Source organism: Lissotriton vulgaris, chromosome 11 (assembly GCF_964263255.1).
Source record: "Lissotriton vulgaris chromosome 11, aLisVul1.2, whole genome shotgun sequence".
Taxonomy (NCBI): Eukaryota; Metazoa; Chordata; class Amphibia; order Caudata; family Salamandridae; genus Lissotriton; species Lissotriton vulgaris.
In genome coordinates this window covers 540,646,648-540,673,311 of record NC_141699.1, presented here as the reverse complement: position 1 = coordinate 540,673,311, position 26,664 = coordinate 540,646,648, and the positions used below count along the sequence as shown (strand labels likewise).

The window sequence follows — 26,664 nt, the reverse complement described above, 5'->3', positions numbered from 1 at the left end:
GTGGTGGTGCTGAGGGATAATGTGGTGGTGCTGAGTATTTTGTATTTGTATGTGGATTTATAGAGCACGATTGCTGCCCGGGGGCGTCCAAGCGCTAAGAACCAACAGAGGGGAGAGATGGGATCAGGGGGGTAGATGGAGCAATTACTGAGGGGAGTTGAAGAGGAAAGTTTTGAGTTGTTTCCGGAATGAGGAGAGGTTGGAATTGGCTCTCAGATGGAGGGGCAGGGTGTTCCACGTCTTGGAGGCATTGTGGGAGAAGGTCCTACCGCCGGTTCTGGCCTTCTTTATTCTGGGTGTTGTGGCCATAAAGGCCAGGTTTGATCGAAGATTCCTAGTAGGTTGGTAGTGGGAGACTAGGTTACGGGTGATGAGGGGGCCTGTTTTCCAGAAGGCCTGGTGCGCGATACACATAGCTTTGAAGTGGATTCTTTGGCGGACTGGTAACCAGTGTAATTTGATAAGACCGGCTCTGACAGATTGTCGGCGAAGGAGCTGAAGTAATGTGCGGGCTGCACAATTCTGCACAGTTTGAAGTCTCCGCATTGTATATTCTGGGGCAGCGAGGTAAAGGGCGTTGTTGAAGTCCAGGCGGGACTGAATCAGGCCCTGGATGGCTACCTGTTTGGCTTCCATGGGTAAAAGATGGAGGATCTTCCTTAGCATCTTAAGGAGGCCAAAACAGGTAGCTGAGAGTTTGGTGGCTTGGGTGCCAAAAGAGAGGGATCTGTCCACCCATACCCCAAGGCTCTTGATGTTGTCCTTGGGGGGCGGGGGGGGTGCCCAGGCAGGGTGGCCATAGAGCATTAAAAGATCTAGGGTCGGCCGGGCCCAGGAGCATTAGCTCTGTTTTGTCCCCGTTCATTTTGAGTGATGAGGAGGACATCCAGCTCTTTACCTCCTCTAGACATTTTCTGAGCCCTCCTGTCTTAGGCAAGTTAGCTTCCTGCGCCAATGAGACCACCAGCTGAGTGTCGTCAGCGTAGGAAATGATCTTAACTCCAAACTGACGGACAACCTCAGCCAGTGGCCTCATATAAATGTTGAAGAGCGCCAGGCTTAATGAGGAGCCATGTGGTACTCCGCATCTTAATGGTCTGCTAGTAGATATTGCCTCGCTGTCGAATACCCTAAAGGATCTGTCCTTCAAGAAGGACTGGAACCATAGTGATAGTGAGTGATGCTAGGGTAGCGCTGAGTGGAGATGTGGTGGTGCTGAGTGATGCTGGGGTGGCGCTGAGTGATGCTGGGGTGGCGCTGAGTGATGCTGGGGTGGTGCCGAGTGATGCTGGGGTGGTGCCGAGTGGTGCTGTGGTGGTGCCGAGTGATGCTGGGGTGGCGCTGAGTGATGCTGGGGTGGCGCTGAGACCTACAAAACGTTATGATTCGGGATCTTTCATTGGTGGATGCAATTTAAATTTCAATACAGCAGGACCTAAAATTATCACTATCTGCCAAGATACTGGAGATGCAGCCATAAAATAGGGACTCTAAATTTTCCTTTCCTTTTATATGTATCCTAAATATGGACAACAAAAGAAGCGATTTAAAGGTATTTATTACAAACTGGTGAAATGGTTAACTCAAATGGTATCACATCAAGTAATGCAATTAAAGAGTACAAGCTATGCTTCTAGACCGTTTAAACGGTTAGTAAATTGTGAGGTGCAGCCATCTCTGGTTAATTTTGTAATATTTTACCAGGTATTTAAAAAACGGCGTGGAGAGTTGAGAAATGTTTGGGCTCCTCTACGCAACCTATCATCAAGGGATTTCACCCCAGAATCAAGCTTCACTGGCAGAAACTGAGGATACAGAAATGCTGACTGCTCAATGGAATTTTAGAAACTTATTTTTACTGGGCCCTAATAGACAAGCACTTGCTTTGCGGGCAGACAGAGACTCGCTCAGGATACACATGTCACATCTCCTACAGAATATGCAAGGCTTTATTTTAGGCGTGTCTTTAAATTAGGAGGAACGCAGAAAGCTATGTGCAAAAGTGGAAGGTGCCTGAAACATTCAATGCGTCTGAGGCACACATATTTTGCGTTACTCAATATCACCAAAATAAAAAAACTCTTAGGCGGCAGCAAGGGTAAATGAAAAAACGTTGGTAAAACGAAAAGAAGCATGCCAACTAAACTCATCTAGTCGCAGCACTTATTTACAGAGCACATAATACAGGAGACTTGCATGTCTCTACCTGCAACAGTCTCTGGAGGAGTGATCAGAATTGTAGAGACAAAGGGATTTACTTGCAATCATAGAATTCGAAAGAGGCTGGGGTATACAGTCAAAATCAGGTAAAACTTGAGATAAGTTAGACAGCGGGCAACTGGAATATTCAAAGTGTTTTAGGTGGGAAGCTTTAATGTACCGTGGTCTCCTCACTTTAAAACTCTATCGAGTGAATTGTTAAATACACGCTGTGTCGGATAGACTTGACATAAAAACATCAGCCTTGGCGAGAACTTTAACTTAGCACCAACTGCTTACTTTTGAAACTCTATTGAGCGCATTGTTAGAGACATGCTGTGTCTGACATGGCGGACGTAGAAACATCGGCTTTGGAGAGAGCTTAAACTTAACACCGGCCATTCACATTATGCTTTATTGAAAGCATCCCTAAAGATATATCATATCTGATATGGCAAGACGTAGACACATGGCTTTGGTGGGAGCTTTAAGTTAAACCTGTAAAACGGATAGAACACGCCGATATAAACACTTATACCGTGTCCTACATCTGCAGTAGCAAAACATGGGTTTAAATGCATTAGTGCGGTGGGAGGGTAAACGTAAAGTGCGCTAACAAGGTCAAGATTATTCATGAAGTGTGAGGAGGGCTGGGGACGGGTGAGTCTGTAAGGGGCCGTGTGTGAAAATTCCCGTTCCCGAGGTTAACAAGTATTCTTTTTTTCCTTTCCCCATTTTACTTTTGCCCAGGCCTTCATGTTGCCTAGATCACCTTGTTTTTTTCTCCCCCAAACACTCGATTGGTACAGCTGGTGCTTTATTTTACTTTTTAATTACCCACCCTTCGCCCACTTCAACGTTGCTTTTGACTGTGACAGAGCTCCGTACCTTTAATGACCGTTCTAAAATGGCTATCAGACATGCATGCTGTGTAAACCCCCCCAAAAACAAACTGTCTGGCAGCCTTGTCTCCTCAGGGACTGTGATGCGCGTTAGAACATTATGTCAGAAAGACATGCTTTTTCCTATGACACAAATGTTTGTCTGCTATGCGTTCAGGATTTCCACATGTCCACACAGATCAAGCGTGTGTGTATGCAGTGTGTGTGTGTGTGTGTGTCTGTGTGTGTGTGTGTGTGTGTGTGTGCGTGCGTGTGTGTAACGACGGCGGGGGTAGGTTCTCTGTATGTATGGGTGCGTGCGTGCATGGGCGCTCGTGTGTGTGTCTCTGTGTATGCACATGCGTGTGTGGTGTTGGAGCTTCTGAGGCAGGAGATGGGCACAGCGCCGTGCGCGCCCACGGTGTCAAATCTGCGCAAATCTGCGCTCATGCCACTCTCGTGTCCACATTACCAAAAACGGCTGACAATAGTTGTCGAGCAGACAGCAATCAATGCTTCGCATTGAATGCAGGTCGAGCTCGACCTAAAAAGGACAGGTTTGGGGGCCTGGCCAAGATGGCGACTTAGGTGGACGTGCTGCCTCGAGGCTCCCTGCTCAGAGTCCCCCATCCAGGCCTTTTCGCAGCACATATCCCAGATTGTGCTTGGAATTTGGGTCAGGAATAGCGGAGAGACGGGGGTGCCTCACTATGGTGCAGTCTGAGGCGGTGTGAAGCGTTAAAAAGCAGACTCAGAGGTCAGAGGCCCGACGCCGCGAAATGGCAGTGGAGCAGGACGGGCACTGAGGATGGTGCGTCGGTGCTCAGAAGGGGGCCCCAAGGGCTGTGGAGGCTCCTTGCGGTACGCCGATCGCCCGCCCAGAAGTATCAGCCGAGTGAGACAGCAGCGTCGGAGCGAGAGGCTGCGGACTGAGAGGGGCCGCGCGGGCTGGCAGTGTGCCCCGACGCGGACGGAGAGAAAACTGAGGCCGGGGCGCCGGGGCCTGCAGCAGCGGCTCTGGCCGATACCCTCGCAGGGCCCACTGGGAGAGACCGGAGCACCCGGTCCCGGTGTGCGCCCTAGGGAGCAGAGGTGAGGAGCAGCGACCCTGCGGAGCCGACACGAGTGACAGTGGGCTAAGTGCACCGCCGGCGGTTGGGGTTGGCGGAAGGCCCGTTGCAGACAGCGCGAAAATCAAGGCCGGGTGGCTGGGCCCGTGAGCGCGAATCTAGCTACCAAAACTACTGGACCAGAAGGGCGGGACCCTGACGCTCGGCCCCTGCAGCAGTGGCTTTGGCCGATACCCTTGCTGGGCCCGCCAAGAGAGACATGGGCGCCTGGTCCCGGTGCGGGCCCTTGGAAGCAGAGGAGAGCAGCAGTGACCCAAACAGGGGCCCCGCGGGGTTGGGGGCCCGGGACCAGCGTCTTAAGGGGGCCTGCATCACACTGGGTGCCAAATGCCCCAGAGGAGGTGGCCCTGAGCTTTGGGGATGGTGGAGGGCACGTCAACACTCCCCATATATTCACTCGCTCTACACGAAAGGTGCCCCTTGGAAGGGGATGAGGGCCTCTCCGAGCCGGCTGAGTGCGGGGACAGGGGCTGCCTGGCGGACGATGTAGGGGTACCAGAAGGGCCAGGAGCGTCAGAGACCAGGGCCCCCCGAGCTTAGAGAGTCGACATCAGGCACAACACCAAACCCTGCTCCACTGCCCGCTTCCTGCGCTTGGCCCCTCACGCAGCAGTGAGAGGGAGCCTCCCGCTGACATCGTGCACATGGACAGTGGCTAACCGAGGTACGTGGTGACAACATCAGTGAGACTGGGCAGTCGGGCTCCACGGACAGAGGGGGAGCAGAGCCAGATACCGGAGGGCCAAAACTACCCGAGCGCAGGTCGTAGCCCGGAAAAAGGGTCAGTCGGCGACCTGCTGCATGTAAGGACGGCCAACACCGCCCTGTAGAGGGACCCCAGTCAAGAGGATATAGCGACAAAGTCAAATAGCATGTGTGCCGCCCACTGGGGCCTCGGAGGGACCTTAACATGGCTGGCATGAGGAGGAAAGGGGCGAGGTCTATCAGGGAGATGCTTACCAAATCCCCTGCAACAGTGGATGAAGGGGGCCCGCTCCACCCGGCTTCTCAGCCCCAACTGGACCCGACATCTAAGGATACGCCCATCACCAGGGACTTCCTGGAAAAACTATTCAACACACTCTGCAATGATTTCCAGTCACTCAAGCAGGAGGTGGCGGGCGAATGTAGAGAAATCCGCCGTGATGTTGATGAGCTCGGGGAGAGGGTTGCCGCTATCGAGGATGGTGAGCACTCCAAAAGCAAAGAAATCTAGTCCCTGCAACAAGAAATCATCCGCCTAAAGGACCAACAAGTGGACCTTCAAGCGGACGCTGAGGACCTGGAGAACCGGTCTCGACGCAACAACATTCGCGTTCGGGGGGTCCTGTTGCGACAGGAGGGGTCAGATGTGACAGGCTACCTCCAGGGCCTCTTCAGAGACATTCTCTGCGAGCCTCCGGACTTTGAGACACGAATAGACCGCGCGCATCTAGTGGGGCTGGGGAGGCGCGCACCGGCCCCACCCCCGGACATTCAGCACAAAGTCTGGCAGGAAGGCTAGAAAGAACGTATCTTGCAGGAGGGCCGGAAGAGACAACCTCTTCAGTACCAGGATTACCCCATAGCTTTGTTCCAAGATCTGGCCTCCATAACATTGCAAAAGAGAAAAGCCTTTAAGGAAGTGTAGTCAGTCAAATTAACTTTATTCGATTTGATTAAAATCATACCAAGTACATAAAAACAAAGTTATTTACAATTAAAAAAAGGATTAAACAGTTTCTTCGCAAACAAGTTAATTTGGCATAGTGTTACGATTAAAAAATTTAAAAACTAGTTATACACACTGGTTTGGCAAATTCATACATCTTCTAGATCTGGACGCTGCCACTAGGAAATTGGCCATGGCGAATGTAATACATATATTTCCTAGGGATTTTAAATAAAGCATGGCTGGTCTCACCTGGGAGAAGCCGGCTTCCCTTAAGACAGGTAACAAGTATTTTTTTCTTTGTGCAGAGAAGAAATCACAAAACATAACAAAGTACATGGTGTCCTGAACTGAAAAATTGTCACAAGTGCAAGGGGGTGCTAACTCTGGTTTCATCCAGATTTTAAAATTGCCCAAATAAAAATGAATAAGGTTAAACCTAAATTTTGTTAACAAAAATCTATGAAAGGGGTTTGTGACAAAACATAAATAAGGCTCAATTGCAAGTGACTGAAGTGACAAATAATGCATTCGTACAGTAGGCTTTGATAATTCTGATTCTTCTCGCAACAAGCATGCCCTAGACATGAACTGTTTTTTAATTACGATCACATCTTGCTTTGTAATGCCAGAGGGAACAGTGAATAAGTCTGGGCGTCCCAGGAAGTGACATCTTATCTGAAAGATAAAGGGGTGCCGTACTCCTGGGGCCACCCCTTTCGCCTCAAGAAACCCGTGAGCTTCTAGGCCTAGAGGGTCGCAGTCAGGAGTCTTCCCCTACCCCTTCGCAGCGACCATCGGGAAATGGGTGGCAAACAGTGGGACGCAGACGTTCCCCCAAGGTGGACATGAAGCCAGACCCGGTGGCATTATCCCAGGAGAGGGTGTTGACCCTGGAAGAGGTGAGGCGAGACACTTCAGCTCCTGAGTGACCGCGCCTATTCCAACGGGGATTACATAGCATTGTGACTTGGCTGACGAGGGGGGTGGGATCCGGAGTCAACTAGGCTACACGTGTACCCTTTACTCTTTCTTTATCCCAAGTGCCGGCACCCCAGGAAGGCAGGCGCTGGACAATGTTGGTTGGTTGGGGATGTTCTATTGGGGTTAGGGTGGGGGGATGGACGGGCATGGGCTGGGGGTAGAGGGTGTGAAAGGGGGACGGTAGGGGTTGGGATGGAGGGGAGGGGGGACAGGGAAGGAACCGGTGTGTCATCAGGGGGAGGGCCCCCGGCAGGGCATCAGGTAGCAGTGGACGGTCCCGGGGCGACGTTGTTCTTCCCCATCCTGACACTATGATAAGTCCTATCTTGAAAGAAGTTATCCTCAATGTAAAGGGGCTCAACACCCCATCAAGCGTAGAGCCATTCTGTCCTACCTATAGAACTCCGGGGCCTCTATCTGTCTCATACAGGAAACACATTTACTGTCTAAAGATTGGCACAGGATGAGATCTCAGGACTTTCCTCATCAATACTATTCTTCCACTACGGATAAAAAGGCGAGGGTCACCATACTGGTTGCTAAACACTTCCAGAGTAAAGGGGGGGATAAGGTGGCGGAGATCAGGGGCAGATTATTGGCACACATGTTCAAGGTGGGAGGCTTGACTATAGTTGTAGGGTCTCTCTATGTTCCTAATTCGGGTCAGGAAGCCTTTCTTAAGAATGCATTGTCAAAAGTCTTACAGACGCAGGATAAATATGTTCTTATTGGCGAGGACGTCAACTTGGTTATGAACCCAGAGCTGGACCGATCGTGCCACCGCTACGGCTCGACAGGGGCGATTTCACCTGAGGGGAGGGTCTGGTTGAGTCAGAGAGGGCTTTTGGATGTCTGGCGAGAGGCCCATCCCAAGAGCACACATTATTCATTTTACTCACATGTGCACCACACATACGCTAGGATAGACCATTTTATTAGTTCCTCAGAACTCTAGGCACTCGCTGACGAGGTGGACATTGCCCCTGCTAAACTCTCTGACCATGAAGCAGTGTCGGTCTCTCTCACAGTCCCCCGCACCTACACATCTAAAGGAAAGTAGAGACTACGAGAATCCCTACTACATAGGAAAGGGGTGACCCAGCAGCTCAATACCTGCAGGGGTGTGGAATTTAATCAAATATCTACTTGTCCACGGGGCAGGTTGCTTCATAAATCTACTTGTCCTGTAACAAAATCCACTTGTCCCTTTTGTGCCATGTAATGCGGCAGCAATCTCATTATGTAAGAGTTCTGATAAAGCCTCTCTAATTATGCCAGGGCTCGTACCTTAGTAGGGTTTAAGTACTAGCAATTAACTTATGTTGCAACGTTTCTGCAGGTCTACATACTGGGGCCAAAGGTAGTGGTAAGCAATAGTTCAAGGGTTGGAATGTCCTTTTGAGTCTGTGCAAACCCACTAACTTGCCTGTTTTAAGGGTTTTCGCCAACTCTTTACTAATCTTTTCCCATCGAGAAAGGTTGGAAATTTACTCCCGACAGTGGCAGATGTAAAAATTCTTCCTAGGTTTGGAAAAAAGTGGTTGGAGGAAAAGTGAACTTAAAACATTAAGATTTTCACATGAGCAAATCTACACCTGCACATTTGCTCATGCTAAAATACAGTTCACAGATATTTTCTAGCAGTACTATTTCTTGGCCTACTTCTGTAAATTCTTGTGAATTCACGGAAACTGTATATATGCACTTGTATATATAACATGGATGCACTTTTGAGACTTTCTTTAATAATTGGGCCTCTAATTAGGCCTGGAGTTAACCATGACCTTTTGTGTTTAATAAAATTATGTCTCTCTCCTTCTCCTTCTCTCGGTCTATCAGCTGGCTTCACTGTGAGTGACAGTATTCTGCTCTTTTACAAGGAGCATATTGGCACACAAAGTAGTTTGGAACTGCTGTGGCAATGTGTACTTTTGGAGACCAAAAACTATTTTTTGCTTTTGCCAATGCTTATTAGAATGATGAGGGCCCTGCACCTCCCACACCGATAAGGTTTTACAAAAACCATGCCTAAACAAGTCACGCATTGACAAAACCAAATTCCTGACCACCAATTTCAGACCTACTGGCTTTGCCAATGCTTGTTTATTTGTGTTCCCCACAATCGTATTTTAACTGGTTACACCGATTTTCCATTATGAATATTTTTGGGAAATACCAGCATACATAAACATGTTACTAAATGATCTTGCAAAGATATGGTACCTAAATTCTTACAGTAGTTTAGCAAAATGTTTCTTTCCTACTTGCATTTTTTTTGTGAACATTTTATTTTGAAAGCAAAGAATTATCACTGCTGCTGTCAAGCTTCTGCAAATATTTGCATATATTCAGAGAGCATTCTGGGAGCATTATACATAGCCTCAAATGACTAAACTTTGAAAACGTGTGTACACGTTTATACTGGAACCACCGTCAGGTGTGCAGGCCAAGCTTACAACATTTACTTTTAGTGCTCACCCTAATAATAAAGGCTTTGCCTTAATGAACCATGAATACAAGTTTGAACAGCATTAACACATGGGCACACATATTAACTTAACTGTAGACAATGCCCTTCCTTGATTAATAATGTGGTACTGTAAACTGGCAGCCAAAGGGTTTGTGCTGTAGGGGGTTGGGCCTACTTGTCCCAAGGACAAAATACACATGAAAACTTGTTGCCCTTGACCCCAAACAATATGTCTCGGGCGTCGGGCTATAGGAATTTCACATCACCGTATCGAAGATTATCTCTAGACTAACGATCAGCCAGGCACACCTCTCCCAGCGATCTGGGGGGCTCTTAAAGCAGTCGTGAGAGGGGAACTGATAGCGCTTTCGGCAGCGGAAAATAGGGAGCGGAAAGAAAAAAGAGATCTGTTCACGGCCAAAGTCTTGGAACTAGAAAGATTCCCCATGCGGTACGGGAGCCCCCAGAATATGGCGCCATTTAAAAGCGGCCAGGGCACAACTTGCAGGCCTAGATCTGGACTGAGCTGAGCATGCAGCCCTGCGGCTCAAGCACACCTATTATGTAGGTGGTAACAAAACGGGGCGCCTCCTTGCGAGCAAACTCAGAGCTTGTATCCAGCAAGCCAAGGTCACGGTTATCCGCGATGCCCGGGGCAAGGAGGTAGGGTCCGAAGATCTGATAGCTGACACATTCAGAGATTTCTACGCTTCCCTATATAGCAGAGACCCAACCATTGACATGGCCGGTGAGGCCTACCTTAGCCAGGCGGCAACCACGGCCCTCAATGCCTCCGGGGCGGCAGCTCTAGACGGACCCATCAGGATCGACGAGGTGATCGGGGCGATCTCCAGGCTCAAACCCCTGAAATCCCCAGGGCCGGATGGCTTCTTGGCGGGTTTCTACAAAGCATTCTGCCCCCTTTTAGCACCGATTCTAACCAGACTCTTTAATTCTTTCCAGGGCCGGGCTCAATACCACCGGAAATGTTGGAAGCGGACATAATTGTGCTGCCCAAACCCGGGAAGGACGCTACCCAGTGCTCCGCGTACAGACCTATCTCCCTACTCAACCTGGACCTCAAACTCTTTACGGGGGTCCTGGCTTCTAAGCTAGGCCCGCGGCTAACTGGCATTATTGAGCCTGACCAATCCGGCTTCATCTCGAACCGCCAATGCAGCGACAACACCAAGAGCCTCATGCATCTAATCGACAAAGCTCACTACAACCAGCAGGAGGCTATGCTACTGTCGATCGATGCCGAAAAGGGGTTCAACAGGCTGGATTGGGGGTGCCTAGACAAGACGCTGGCACACTTCGGTATAGGGGAACGTTTCAAGGCCTGGGTCGCGAGCTGCTATGACAAGCCACGGGCTTCGATTCGAGTAAACGGTACTCACTCATGCCCATTTGACATCCGGTAGGGTACAAGGCAGGGGTGCCCTCTCTCACCCCTCCTCTTCGCGCTCTACATAGAGCCCCTTGCCCAGAAAATACGGGATAATCCCGACATAGTAGGGGTCTCCTTTGGATGGGAGCACCACACTATCAGTCTTTACGCAGATGACATTCTGGTGGCACTGGACACACTAGGCGATCAGTGCCAGCCTTCCTGCGCGAGTTAGAGGCCTTCGGCGCAGTGGCAGGCTTTAAAATTAATACTGGGAAATCCATGCTTCTTCCCCTGGGAAGCAATGACCCTATGCCGGAAACGTTACCCCTAGAGTTTGGGGATCTTTGAGCCTACACGTCGATCCCATACTTGGGTATTAACCTCACCCCGTCCACAGAGCAGACGGTTTCCCTGAACTACGCAAACCTCACCTCTCAAGTTGAGGGGGATATGCATCGGTGGCAACAACACCCGCAGTCCCTTCTGATTCGCATAGCGGCGATAAAGAGGTCCATATTGCCTAAAATACTATATGTCTTCCAAACTATTCCCGTTGGGCCACCCCCGGGATCACTCCGAAGGCTACAAGACGCCATCCAACAATTCATATGGGCAGGGAAGAAATGGCGGATGCGTAGGGATTTGTCTCATCGGCCTTCTGATGAGGAGAGGCTGGGGATACCTAACCTCCTACAATACTTCCAGGCAACCCAACTCAAGTACTTGGTGGAGTGGAGCCAACCTGAATCGGAGAAGAGTTGGCTCTTTCAGGACCGAGCGATGGTGCAGACGGCTCTCTGGAAGATACCCTTCCTGCGGCGAACGGATAGGCTGCAATATCTCAATAGGTCCCCTATAACCCACACGATTAGGAGGGTCTGGGACGCAGTTGCGTGCAAACAGGAGCTCACCTCGTTCCCCTCTCCATTGACACCTTTGCTCAACAACCCGGAATTTGAACCTGGGATGGACAGACTAGCATTCTCACAATGGCGCAACTCGACGTGCAAATCCGCAGTCACTTATTCGATCTCAATGGTTTTATCCAACTCTCAGACCTCACGCAGTTTTATGATCTCTTCACTCCGAGTAGATACCAATATTTCCAACTCAGACTTTGGCTAATGCATCCGGAGGTGCACCCTCTCGCGGGTAGGAAAATAACGGCATACGAAAAGTGATTAGTCACTAAAAAAACGGATAAGAAACTAACCTCGGAGCTCTATCGAATGATCTATCCGCCGACCCCCATGCCGCCCTCAGCCGGTCAGAAACGATGGGAGGGAGAGCTGGGTAGGGTTCTCTCTGATCAGGAGTGGCAAGCCATATACTACAAGGCAAATCATATAGCTAGGAACACAGCAAGTAGGGAAACAGCGGTTAAAATGGCAACCTATTGGTACTTAACACCGGTCCGTCTGAATAGGGGTAATCCTGCCCGTAGCCCTACCTGCTGGAGGGGATGCGACAAAGAGGGAACACTGACTCACCTGTTATGGGGTTGCCGAGAGGTGGAGGGATACTGGACGGAGGTTCTTATCGAAATCGACAAACACTTTGACACGGAAATCCCTAGGTTTCCAGCATACACACTCTTGGGACTACCCAATAAAATCACTTTCCCCTCAAATCAGCCAGAGGGAAACAGATGGGATTAGCAATGGGGGCGGCAGTGCCGCATATTTTGTCGCTCTGGGGTACACGGACTCGGCCGACTCATACAGGGTGGCTCCACAGACTGTGGTATATAGCGGGAATGGACCGTATTCAGGCATCCCTCACCCAATCCGGTCTTCTTTTGCGTCTACTTGGCAGCCATTGCTCGCAATTTTGGCGACAGAATTCAATGAAGTCACGTGCACGAAATATCTTCGCCTCCTGCGACTTACAAACTCTTCCCCTCCGGAGGATACTACTGGGGACTAGGAGTATCTAAACCCCAATGTGCCATGCCCTCAAATGGAATGTCTCAGACACACCGGTTCTGGGTGGGGACTGGGGAGGGGAAGGGACTGTTGGGTTTTGGTTTCTTTATTCAAATTAGTTTTTGGTTGGAGTATTTGGCAGGGGCCTTTGCCCTGTCGAACAATCCTAGACATTTGCTGCTCAGGCAGACTCTACCAACGCTCTATGGCGCTGCTCGGGGGTGGGCACGGGAGAGGGGTGGGCCTCCGTAGCTATGCAGCATTGTAAGATACTTGTACTGTGTTTTCTCTCTTGACTAAAACTCAATAAAACAAAGTTAACACAAAAAGGACAAGTTTTACTACTTGTGGTCCTAGGTACCGAGTAAACAGCGCATGGCTCAGCATGACCAATCTAACAACAGAAAGTCCCTCCCTGTATGTAAGGTTCAGAAAAGGTGGCAAAATCAGATCCTTGCTAGAATCCAACTTTGTATACAATACGAGTCCTGGCAGTTTTAGAGCCCAATATTGGTGCTCTTATATCATGAGAATGCTAACATTCTTTGTCACCTCACTGCATGGGACAGAAAAGGGAGAGGTGGATTTGTTCCAAAACCAAATAGATTTATGAAGTATCTTGTTTTTTAGACAAGTAGATGTTTAATAGATGTCACACCCTTCAAACATTCTAGGAAGTTTAATAGAGAACGTCAACTTCTTTTCTTCTAGACCCAACTTTACCACACGTTCTTTCAACACCACACAAGAATGCATAGTCTGTAAAAAGTAGAACAGGGCAATACTCTGCAAAGCACCATAACAATAGATGCATGCTAATAACACCAAAGCAAGAGTAGTTACGGCTGCGAATGGTCGTACAAATGCAAGTCTTGTAAGGTAATAGCTGTAGGCACTTACCCTTTATTAGTCAAACTACACAACAACCATAAATACAATTGAACAGACAAAAAGAGTTCAACAATTGTTTTATAGAGCGTGTTCTTTTTTTTCCCCTCCTTTAATGCGTTGGCCGGTCGATTTCATTGATGTTTTGAAGAATAATAAAGAGAATTTTTGGAGCCTTCATACTACGGCTCAAATGTTATTTTGGTCTTGGAAAAGAGTATATTGGGATCAACACCATAGAATTGTTTTATTCGTGAAAGGAGGAGATCAAAAGAAAACAAGCTCTATAATACAACTGTTGGACTCTTGAGGTACTCCCTTTTGCGTGTTTTTGTCTGATAAGTAGATGCATGCTATGTGAACACCAAGAAATAACAACTACCATAATCCACAGCCCATAGGCAGACACAATCACCTCCCACAATGCGCAGATGTAATGCCCTCTGTACAGGCTACCATAATCTCCATTAGTACAAAGCACCCTTGGCTCCTATGCAGGACCCCATCAATGATGCCTTGTATTGGTCATGATCATTCCCACAGAACAAAGCAGGAACGCCACCTTGCTCCAGGAACCATCAACTCATACAACAAAAAGCAGCAAAATCCCATCTGTATAATTTCTGGTCTCTGCTCAAAACAAAGAAGAAAATTGAGTTGGTGTGTTTCACCTAAGCGTTTCAAGTGCAACTTCTGAGACTGGGGTGGCTCACAATAAGAAATACAGCACTGTCAAAGGGCCAACATAGCAGAATACTGCATAACCACCATGAGGGCACCATCATCAGGGAAGGAGAACCAAGGAAAAGAACTCAAAGTACTATTTGCTTTGGACAGAAACATAGGCATTGGTCAGTGGGTACATCCAAGAACCAACCTTACCTTATCCTTCTCGTGTGGCAGAAGACAGACTGGCGGCAAAGAGGACAGCGACTCGAAGAGCTGCTGCTTCTCCTCGCGCCCTTTACTGTTAAGTCGATATAACGCACCATCTTTGAGAATACGCCCATGTCCCACTGCCCGCTTGACAGCCAGTCGCAGCTGTTGGTGAAAAACAGAAGAGCCACTGCAATCATAAAATGCAGCCACATCCTTCTGGCTTTTCAGAAAGCGTTCAATGTTCTTGAGAGAGCAGCCTGCAGACTGCTCCAAGCCCTCCAGGCTTCGACAGATGAGTTTATTCCAATTCAAATCACACTTCTCATCCCCCTTAGTTTGGGTCCGTGGTTTAGGAATGCACAGCCTCCCAGGGTTCTCTGGATCCTTGTAGGAGTTCTGCCCATTGCTAGAGACCTTTAAAACAGCGCCATCTTTAACACTCAGATCAAGCTGCTCTAGCACAGTCTTGCGGTCCAGGCCATGCGATGCTGAGACAGCGTTGCATATTCTCTCCTCTGATGGACGCTGTTTCTGTTTCTTGATCTTCCGGATCGCCTCCAGAAGCCACCCGGTGTAAAGGGGGTTAGCGAGTTTTACCATGGTGAAGTGGCTGCACTCTCCATAGAGCTGTTAGCCCATATCCCGGTGCTGAAATTGCCCGGCTTGGAAGAAAGAGACTTTTGGAAGCAGTTAATCATAGCATTCACGTGAGTGTGTTCCACATGGTCTTGTTTGCCAGGAGAATAAAAAACAAACATAAAAAAAATAAAAGCTGTGAAATTCTGTGTAGACAACGACCATGACTTTTTCAAACCATTTCCAGAAAATTATTTTGTGGACCGCCTTCAATAAATTCTGCTTAGGGTTTCCTCATCGCTGGGTGCAGCTAAACCTAGAAAAGAAAAGAAAAACAGAGGCTTAGGCTAGGAACATCCACTTAAGAAGCCTCTTATTTGAAGACATGTCTGAGAAACCCATGGGATTTCTCAGGATACTTTTCGGGCAGCTACTTCATGATTCAACATTAATCTGTCTTTTTATGCTATTTGACCGGCATCTGTGAAACACCCCTATAATACTTGTGCTGTCACATAGCTATGAGGTAAAGTCCGTTTGATGTGTCCCTAAGATCATCATTGAACACCAAACTCAGTTAAATATAAACTAGAAGGAATAGTGCCTTAAGATATGGCAGCATCTTATGGAGAGATAATGCTTATGTGCTCAGAGTTCAACAACAAATCTGTCACCGTTTGAGTCACCTGTAAGCAACAGGGAAAGAGTTTCTTTTCAGCAGTTCTTAAGGCTGAGGAGCTGGAAACAGCCTTTCCTCTTCAATGCTAAAAGCTTCACTTCCTCATTTGATATTGGAAGCCAGTGGTACTTTCTTTTCTACAGTACAACATTCTGAAAACATTACATAAATATATATGTCTCCGTTTACAACATGCCTCTCTCTCCCTGCCCACAACAGTTATTTCTCTAGGTGTGCCTAGGAATATACTCACCTTCATTCTACAACAAGCACCTCCACTTATAATGGTCTCCACTCTCTATCTTCAAATGTCCTACTCTCTCAGTCCATAACAATTCCACTGTCTAGGTAATGAGTGGGAAGGGACTTACACCAATTAGAGAGGGGAGACTATTTGTGTAAATGCATGGCATATCTCATGTATTCCCAAAGGAGCTGTATCACGCTACACACTTACTAATATACCCTTGCCCCTACATGAATCCAACCACCTAATGTTCCTCTGTACCATGTTTCTGTGTCCACGTTTTTTACCCAATATTTACACAAATAAACTTTCAGACATAAAGAATGAAATAAAAAGAGATGGAACTTACAAAGTGAGAAAAAATTGTCACACATTATAGGCAGGACTATTGCTGACTAGAGAGCGTTCCCAGATTAAAAGACAGAAATTCTACCTCATATCCAACAGTCTTCTCACTATGAATATGATATGTGATATATTTCTAGTTAGTTCTTTGCAGGTCCCTCTCTACTCGATGATAGTCCAATATCTTTCTGTGTATCAACAACTATCCTTTTTCGAACTACAAATTTGACTCTCTCGAGCTACAGCAGCCCCCTTTCTAGTCTACAACCGTATTCTCTCCAGATACCGTCACCTCTCCCCATCTATAACCATCCCCCTTTGGCAGCCCCATCCAACCAACTAATGTTCCTCTGTACCATGTTTCTGTGTCCACGTTTTTTACCCAATGTTTACACAAATAAACTTTCAGACATAAAGAATGAAATAAAAAGAGATGGAACTTACAAAGAGAGAAAAAATAATCACACATTATAGGCAGGACTATTGCTGACTAGAGAGCGTTCCCAGATTAAAAGACAGAAATTCTACCTCATATACAACAGTCTTCTCACTATGAATATGATATGTGATATATTTCTAGTTAGTTCTCTGCAGGTCCCTCTCTACATTATAGGCAGGACTATTGCTGACTAGAGAGCGTTCCCAGATTAAAAGACAGAAATTCTACCTCATATACAAGTCTTCTCACTATGAATATGATATGTGATATATTTCTAGTTAGTTCTCTGCAGGTCCCTCTCTAGTCGACGATAGTCTAATATCTTTCTGTGTATCAACAACTATCCTTTTTCGAACTACAAATTTGACTCTCTCGAGCTACAGCAGCCCCCTTTCTAGTGTACAACCGTATTCTCTCCAAATACCGTCCCCTCTCCCCATCTAGAACCATCCCCCTTTGGCAGCCTGTTAGACGGACCGGGAGGGTCGGCCGAGGTTACGGGGAGAGGTCTCCAGGGAGAGCCGTCTCCAACGACTGTACAGATAAGTAACTTCCCCCCCCACAGACGGACACCACACAAGGTTGAAGGTTAACGAGACTTTATATGCAATTCTTAGGTTACGAGGATGGATACAAGGAGGTCTGGACTCAGGGGTCCCCTCGGTTCTAGTCTCTGGTTTAGGAAAGGGGTAGCGGGACAGTCTTAGTTACCAATGAGTACAAAATAGCTCTCAATCCTCGAGCTCGGCGTTCTAGATGATCGGGCCGTGGAGGAGCCAAGCAGGTCCCGAGATGGATGAAGGAAGGACGACGGTCCGCGGCGGAGCCTGCAGGTCCCGGTGGAAGATGACGGTTACAACGGTCCGCGGCCACGCCAGCAGATCCCGACGACGATGAAGGATGAAGGTTACGACGGCTGTGGCAGCGCCAACAGGCAGGACGATGGTGCACAGGACAGAGCTATGGCAGCGCCAGTAGTCCGTCCAGGATGAGTTCCTCTTTACGTCTCTCGACTCCAAGATACAACTGCCTTCCTGCTCTGGAGCTGCCCCAGTTATAGGGCTGGCGTGCTTTGATGTCCGGACCCTCGCACTTGGAGGTCGGGAGGTCCGGGATGGGGGAGTCCAGACACCCAGCAGGGGGGTGGAGCCAGCGCCCGGGGAGGCGATGGGCGAGCGGCACTTGGTGGGGGAGAGCCATCGGCACCTCTTTCTCCCATTGACTTGCCAAGTAGCCCGCTCACCTCCTGGGTGGAGGGTGGTGCCGGAATGTCTGAGGCCGGGCCAGGCCCAGGGTTGAGGTCGATCGGGGGCCAGGCGGCCTCGTGGTGGAGTGTCCAAGATGGCGCCCCAGGCTGGGCGCGTGGGCCGGCAGTGGATCGGACCCTCGAGGTCGGTAGGCTCGAGGGCAGGGGTCCCTGAGGGGACGGAGGACGTGCAATGGTGGTGTGTGGTACTTGCGGGACTGGGCTCAGGCCTGGTTGGGCCGGGGGAGAGCGGCCCTTCATGTGGCCTGTCCCACATGCGTCCCCCCCAGCTGAAGGCGGGGAGAGTTACCCATCCTCTTGGGGACTCTCCTCGTCGAGGCGGAAAAACCGGGACAGGCCATCCGCGTTGGCGTGATCTGGCCCAGGCCGGTGTTCGACTGTGAAGTCCATACCTTGCAAGGAGATGGACCAGCGTAGCAACTTTGGGTTCTCCCCCCGCATATGCATCAGCCATTGCAGGGGTCGGTGGTCGGTCTGCACCCGAAAGTGGGTGCCGAAAAGGTAGGGCCGGAGCTTCTTGAGGGCCCATACCACAGCGAAGGCTTCCCTCTCTATGGTGCTCCAGCGTTGCTCCCGTGGTAGGAGTCTCCGGCTGATGAAGGCCACCGGTTGATCAAGGCCTTCGGTGTTCACTTGAGACAGGACTGCCCCAATGCCCTGGTCGGAGGCGTCCGTCTGGACGACGAACTCCCGGCTGTAGTCTGGGGCCTGGAGCACAGGGGCGGAACACATGGCGGCCTTTAATTGTTCAAATGCAGTTTGAGACTCTGGGGTCCAGGTGACTTTCTTGGGCTGGTTCTTTGACGTGAGTTCTGTGAGGGGCCCCACTATGGTACCATAGTCTTTTACGAACCTTCGGTAGTAGCCCGTGAGGCCCAGGAAGGCTCGTACCTCGGTTTGGGTGATGGGGGGCTGCCAGGCCTGGATGGCGGCAATTTTCAGCTGTAGCGGGGCCACTAGGCCGCTTCCCACCTGGTGTCCGAGGTAGGTTACAGACCCTTGCCCAATTTGACACTTGCTGGCCTTGATCGTGAGGCCAGCTCGCTGAAGGGCTTGCAGCACTGCTCGGAGGTGGTGGAGGTGCTCGGTCCAATGGTGGCTGTATACAGCGATGTCGTCTAGGTAGGCGGCGCTGAATCCTTCGAGCCCCGCCAGGACCTGATTGACGAGCCGTTGGAATGTTGCTGGGGCATTCTTCATGCCGAAGGGCATGACCGTGAAATGGTAATGGCCATCGGGGGTGGAGAAGGCAGAACGTTCTTGCGCCCGGGGTGTGAGGCCGATCTGCCAATAGCCTGCTGTCAAGTCGAAGATGCTGAGGTAGCGGGCAGCTCCCATTCGGTCGACTAGTTCATCTGCCCGGGGGATGGGGTGCGCGTCTGTTCTGGTGACCGCATTCAAGCCCCGGTAGTCGACGCAGAACCGGAGTTCGGGTGTGGTGCCGGGGGCAGCTGCTTTGGGGACCAGTACGACAGGGCTGGCCCAGGGACTGTCTGAGGGCTCGATGACCCCGATCGTGAGCATCTTGGCTATTTCTTCCTGGATGCAGGCCCGTACCCGGTCTGGCACGCGGTAGGCCCGGTGGCGGATAGGGGGGCTGTCCCCGGTATCCACATCGTGCACACACCAGGAAGTGACACCCGGGGTGAGGGAGAACAGGCTGGCGAACTGTGATAGGAGGGCTTGACACTCCTGGCGTTGTTCTCTGGTGAGGGCCTCTGAGAGCCGGACCCCATCCACGGAGCCGTCTTGCTCTTGAGTCCGGAGGAGGTCAGGGAGAGGCTCGGAGTCTTCTTCAACCCCAGTGTCTGTGGCCATCAGGAGGCTGAGCTCTGTTCGCACAAAGTGGGGCTTTAGTCTGTTAGCGTGGAGGACCCGGAGAGGGTTCCGGGAGGATTCCATGTCGATGAGATAAGTGGCAGGACCCTTGCGCTCTATTACTTTGAAGGGCCCCGTCCATTTGTCTTGCAGGGCGCATGGCTCAGTGGGGGACATCACCCATACCTGTTGGCCAGGTTCGAATTCAATGGATGAGGCATTCTGGTCATACCATTTTTTCATGTCCTCTTGACTGGCCTCTAGGTTGGCCTTCGCTAGTTCTCTGAACCGCCGGGTCTGGTTGCGGAGGGTGAGGAGGTACCGGAAGACATCTGGAGGGTTCTTTAGCGGAGGCATCTCCCAGCCTTCTTTGACGAGACTGAGCGGCCCTCGCACTGGGTGTCCATATAGCAGTTCAAATGGGCTGAAGCCCAGGGATTTCTGGGGGACTTCTCGATATGCGAAGAGGAGGCACGGCAGCAGCACATCCCATTGGCGACGGAGGGGCTCTTCCAACCCCCCGATCATTCCCTTTAGCGTGCGGTTGAACCGCTCAACGAGTCCGTTCCCTTGAGGGTGATAGGGGGTTGTGAATCTGTAGGTGACCCCGCACTGTTGCCAGAGGGACTTCATGTATTTGGAAATAAAGTTCGTGCCTCTGTCGCTGACGACTTCTCGGGGGAAGCCCACACGGGAGAAGATCCCCATCAGGGCCCGGCCGACCACCGGGGCTGTCACAGTTCGCAGAGGAACAGCCTCAGGGTAGCGGGTGGCGTGGTCCACTAGCACCAGGATGAATCGATGGCCTTGTTTTGTGCGTGGGTCCAAGGGCCCCACAATGTCTATTCCGACTCTCTCAAACGGGGTAGTGACCACGGGAAAAGGTTGCAGGGGAGCCTTTAGTTTGCGGCCGCTCTTCCCACTGGCTTGGCACGTGGGGCAAGATCGGCAATGCTGGTGCACATCGTTTCTCATTTTGGGCCAGAAGAAGTGGGTCACTAGGCGACTGTAGGTTTTATCTTGTCCCAGATGTCCTGCCAGGGGGACATCGTGGGCCAGGTTTAACAGGAAGTCTCTGAAACGGAGGGGTACCACTAGTACTCGGTTGCTCCCCAGCTCGGCGATTCTTTGCTCGCTGTACAGCAGATCATTGTCCCAGTAGACCCAATGAGTTCCGGGGGTATCCCCTGCGCTTTGGGCGAGCGCTTGCTGGCGGAGTCCCTCGAGGGAGGGACAGGTCTTCTGTTCTTTGCGAAATTGTTCTTGCGTGGGCCCCCCTTCTTGAGGCCACTGGTCGAGGTTAGCGAGGTCGGTAGGTTGAGCTGGTTCGGCGGGAATGTTACGGTCGGTGTTTTCGGCCGGGGCGACCGGAGGCGGTGGCGCCGGCCATTCGGGTTCTTCTGGCTGGTGGTTGGCACGGGCGGCCATGGAACGGGTGGTGACGCACGCCCAGTCTGGGACGCCCAACATCCCCAGGTGTTCCTTTCGCTCCACGGCGGCCCACGGAGAGCTTTCCAGGTCATTGCCCAGGAGGCAGTCTACGGGGGCATCGTCTCGGACCGTCACTTTCAACATGCCGGAGACCCCCCCCCATTCGAAGGGGACGCAGGCCATCCGACACAGGCTCTCCGAGTTATCGGCTGATCGTACAGGGCAGAGAATGTTCGGTAGATACTGTTCTGGGGCCACCAGGTGACAGCGGACGGCGGTTACACTGGCCCCGGTGTCACGAAGGGCTTCGGCCTGGTGCCCATTGATGCTCACCCATTGGCTGTACTTCTGGGTGTTAGCGGGTAGGGGGACCCGCGGGACCATGTCTTTCCCCCCTAAGCAGGCTAGAGTCATGGCGGCTGGCTCCCACTCTTGATGCTCTTGTTCGTACTCTTCCTGTTCCTCGGAGATCTGTTCTTCCCCTAGGGCTGCAGCGGCCACTTGGCGGGGTCTTGGGCTCTGGTACTGCGGGCAGTTTGGGTCGTTCGCATAGTGGCCGACTCGTTGACATCGGTGACACGTGACATTGGCTCTGTACCCCGGTCGCGCTGGGGTGCTGCCCCGGTTGGCCGGGGGGGTGGTGTTGGTAGCGGGGGCGACCGGGGCGTTGTCTCTTCCTCGCCCTTGGCCCCCTCCTCCTCCTCTGGGTCGGTGCTGACCATTGTTGTTCCGGTTCTGTTCGTAGGACCCATTCCGGCCCACTCTGGTGATCTCCCACCGGTCAGCTTCGGCTGCGAGCTGCCGGGGATCCGTTAACTTGCTGTCGAGGAGGTGTTGGCGGAGTTCAATGAAGCAATTGTTCGACAGATGCTCCCATACCATCAGGTTAAATAGTTGCTCGTATGTCGTGACGTTGCTTCCTCGGATCCAGCCCTCGAAGGCTCGGCTAAAGTATGTGACATAGTCCACCCAAGTTGTACCCGGGATGCGGGTGCAGTCTCGGAACCTCTGACGGTACATCTCGGGTGTGAGACCATAGCGGGTGAGGAGGGCCGCTTTCATATGGTCGTAGGAGGTCATCTGGTGGTCCGGGAGCTGTAGTAGGGTGTCGCGGCCCTCATTGAGGAATCTTCCCCAGAGACCGGCTCCCCAGTCGCTTCTATCGATCCGGTGTGCAGTCATAGCGATTTCATAGGCTTTAAACCATTGCTGGATGTCGTCCTCTCTGAAGTATTCTCGGACAACATCCTTGGGGATGTGTACCTTTTTGTCTGTGGCCCCTGAGGTGGGGGGTCGCTCGGGTACCCCTGCTTCTTTATTCTGCTTGCGTAGGTTGATCTCGGCTAGGTTTCGTTCGTGTTCGTACGCTAGTTTTTTTTCCTCGAGCTCCCTTTGTCTCTGTTTCTCCTCTCTTTCTTCTCGGAGACGCAGGTGCTCTAAGTTGATTTTTTGTTCGGCCAACTTAAGTTCAACGTCCATTTTAAGTCGGGCCATTTCTAGTTCGTGTAGTCGGGTCCTTTCTCTTTCCTGGATCTCGCCTTGCGAGAGACCCGTTCTTTGCCCTTCCGGGGCCGTGGTCGTTTTTTCTACGGTGCTTTGATCAGGGGTTCCGGCAGCCCCGGTTTCTGCCCAAGATTCTAGGGCATGCTTAAAATCGTCCTTGGTACTCAGTCCGGTGGTAGCGATACCCAGTTCGATGCAGAATTGTTTAAGTTCACGATGGTTGTACTCCTCCAATTTCTCCATTTGGAATTTCTCGGTTGATCCGCTCTCTTTCGTGGTCATTGTGACTTCGTCGTGGGGTGAGCTACTCTCTGTACGTTTATGCGGTGATTCGGATCGCGCCGCTGGCCACCAATGTTAGACGGACCGGGAGGGTCGGCCGAGGTTACGGGGAGAGGTCTCCAGGGAGAGCCGTCTCCAACGACTGTACAGATAAGTAACTTCCCCCCCCACAGACGGACACCACACAAGGTTGAAGGTTAACGAGACTTTATATGCAATTCTTAGGTTACGAGGATGGATACAAGGAGGTCTGGACTCAGGGGTCCCCTCGGTTCTAGTCTCTGGTTTAGGAAAGGGGTAGCGGGACAGTCTTAGTTACCAATGAGTACAAAATAGCTCTCAATCCTCGAGCTCGGCGTTCTAGATGATCGGGCCGTGGAGGAGCCAAGCAGGTCCCGAGATGGATGAAGGAAGGACGACGGTCCGCGGCGGAGCCTGCAGGTCCCGGTGGAAGATGACGGTTACAACGGTCCGCGGCCACGCCAGCAGATCCCGACGACGATGAAGGATGAAGGTTACGACGGCTGTGGCAGCGCCAACAGGCAGGACGATGGTGCACAGGACAGAGCTATGGCAGCGCCAGTAGTCCGTCCAGGATGAGTTCCTCTTTACGTCTCTCGACTCCAAGATACAACTGCCTTCCTGCTCTGGAGCTGCCCCAGTTATAGGGCTGGCGTGCTTTGATGTCCGGACCCTCGCACTTGGAGGTCGGGAGGTCCGGGATGGGGGAGTCCAGACACCCAGCAGGGGGGTGGAGCCAGCGCCCGGGGAGGCGATGGGCGAGCGGCACTTGGTGGGGGAGAGCCATCGGCACCTCTTTCTCCCATTGACTTGCCAAGTAGCCCGCTCACCTCCTGGGTGGAGGGTGGTGCCGGAATGTCTGAGGCCGGGCCAGGCCCAGGGTTGAGGTCGATCGGGGGCCAGGCGGCCTCGTGGTGGAGTGTCCAAGATGGCGCCCCAGGCTGGGCGCGTGGGCCGGCAGTGGATCGGACCCTCGAGGTCGGTAGGCTCGAGGGCAGGGGTCCCTGAGGGGACGGAGGACGTGCAATGGTGGTGTGTGGTACTTGCGGGACTGGGCTCAGGCCTGGTTGGGCCGGGGGAGAGCGGCCCTTCATGTGGCCTGTCCCACACAGCCCCATCCATTTTATTTCTGCAACAGTTTCTACCTGTTTAGTATTAAAGAGTCATCTTTCTTTCTAGTCTATGACACTCTTCCATTTCTCTCTTCTAAGACAATATTTTCTTGCTCACTCTCACAGGTCAGCCATCCTTGCTCTGTATGCAAGATACTCCCTCTAGTCTGCATCAGTCTTCTTTTCATAGTCTGTGCCAGGTCCATGTCAGTTTGTCTTTATGCACAGAAGTTCCCTCAGTCTATCTAGAGTAGTTCCTTCTCTAGCTGAGACCACAGCAGTCACCCCTCCACTAAAACAATTTACACTCTCTTGTATGCAAACAGTCATCTGTGTGTTCCCCATCTCCGTCAATATGCCTCTACTCCCTGACCACCTACTGCAATCTTTCTTTCGAGTCTTCAAGGCCTTTTTCACCTTTTTTCAGTCTTCTCGATGAAAACAGCTCTTCCCTTCCGCCTATAACTGTCTCCTCTCTAACTTATATAGGACCACCCAAGCCCTCTTATCTGCAGGTCCTTGCTCTCATTTACAATGGTCCTCTATGGCTGACCACTATCTTCTAGCTCATTTGACAGTCTGAACGCTCATGTTCACCAACAACCTTTCCCTCTTGCCTACCACTATACCTTACTACCTTGTATCATCCATCATCTTCCACCTTCTTAGAAAAAGTCATCTTAATCTACAACAGTTCCATCTTCCGCTCTCTAAGACACAGCAGTTCACCTTCTCCGTCATAGGTATTGGTACTCCAAACTACCACCTATGGTCTACAACTACTTCCTCTCCTCGTGCACCAAGTCCAGTACATTTCTACTGTCTGCTAGAGAAACAGATTTACTTGATGTTCAAATTATTTAACAACAGAAATATATGTTAGGTTAATTTTGAAACCATCTTCATGAAGTTATCACCCATGCATGCCTAGCCCCTACCCAAGACAAATGCTCTACGAATGTTCATACCTAAAAACAAAATACACACTTGCATTAGAAGGTAAATCACCCCATCAGCCAGAGGAAGATGGTCTCTCCTGTTAACAATTCATGGTGCCTATCCGGTGCCCCGTATCCTCTTACTGATATATATATATATATATCACTGTAATCAGACCCCATCTTCTCTGTCCTCCCAATATTACACTAACAAACACTTAAGCAAGCTTGAACTAATCCTAGGGAAACCTAGTTTAGAAATCTCACTCATAACAACCAGTCCGAGTTAGATACTAACAATTATCCAACTTTCACTTCACTTTATGTTACTAAACTGAAGTAGAAGCAACTAACAGTTTATCCGCTGGATGGAATAATATGGTGCAGTACACACAAAGACCAGCTGATGAGAACAAATACAATCGAAGTATTGTATTACAAATTATTCGAAACAGATAATGTGGATGATGCAGTACTCCTGGAAAGTGAGAAAAACACACCCAAAAAAACATGTTCAGCACCTGTAGATCAGATGAACTGGTCCAAGAGTAAACAAATAAATACAAATGGCACAAAAGGATTGGAAAGTATACAAAGTTAATGTGTCTCAGGGGATGGATGGTCTCTTGTGTGTCCTTTACCATGTTCTTCCTCCTAAAGGACAAACCATTAATTGCTTCTATTTTGAATATATGCTTGGATTTTACCTAGTTGTGTACCACATTACCAACTGAAGATCAGCTTTGGATAAACTAAAGGCTCTATCGAACTAAATTTAAGACTGTGTTTTTAACTGTTCAGCTCTAACCAAGATCTGGTGAACTCTTTTATCCTAACCACTGACTGACTTTATAATTACTGTTGGATACAAACTATTTTGATTGCACAAACTAAATAAAACTGTGAGTGGTTTGTTTAATGTTTTAGAAAGACTGTGGTGTGTAAAATGAGTAATCCATACATTTCCACTTCTTTCCAGGCATAACAAATGAACTAAACACCATACACTGACAATGTTGGAAACTCAGCATTATCTATCATCCTCCTTAAAAGTATCTTCTTTCTTGAAGTCTTGGAACTCCTATCCAATCAACTCCCTGCTGGACAAGTACGCACCTTCTGTGGCACTTTCAATGTTTACTTAGACAAGCCATGTAGCCACTTCAAATCTTAAATCCTTTTAAATACAGAGGAACATTTCCAGCTCTACACTAAAGCTACCAGTGTCAAAGGATATATGCTTGACTGAGCGTCTTCAGAAAAGAATGCCCTACACTACAGGAACCAGTGAAGTATACAAAAAAGTGATGGATGGAATCCTTCAATTAATCTCATCCACTGGTGATTATTTGGGCTACATCCCAGTCCATTTAGATTTTGCGCACCATGCACCTCAGTTTGGACCCAGCCATATGCAAATCAGTATTGACCCTGCCAATTGGACAGTCCAGCCCAAACTGACAGGCCAATTTCACCCTGAACCAGAACACACGCAACCCAGGACTGGTTTTCCCTTATTAGGGCTCATTAGACAGGTGTAGCTAGGAAACGGTTTCAGCAGACTCTTGGAACCATAAGGTCATCCCATTAATGGGGTGCGCTAGAG

General features: G+C 50.2%; 1 protein-coding gene across 2 annotated transcripts in view; it reads right to left on the bottom strand.

The window, feature by feature from the left end:
• KAT6A (lysine acetyltransferase 6A) overlaps positions 1-26,664 on the bottom strand; it is a 1,442,101-nt gene that overhangs the window by 1,388,816 nt on the left and 26,621 nt on the right. For both annotated transcript variants that reach the window (XM_086943585.1, XM_086943586.1), the window contains exon 2: positions 14,404-15,292. In XM_086943585.1, the coding sequence (XP_086799711.1) occupies positions 14,404-15,000 (597 nt within the window). In that variant the 5' untranslated portion in view covers positions 15,001-15,292. The remainder of the gene's footprint in view (positions 1-14,403; positions 15,293-26,664) is intronic.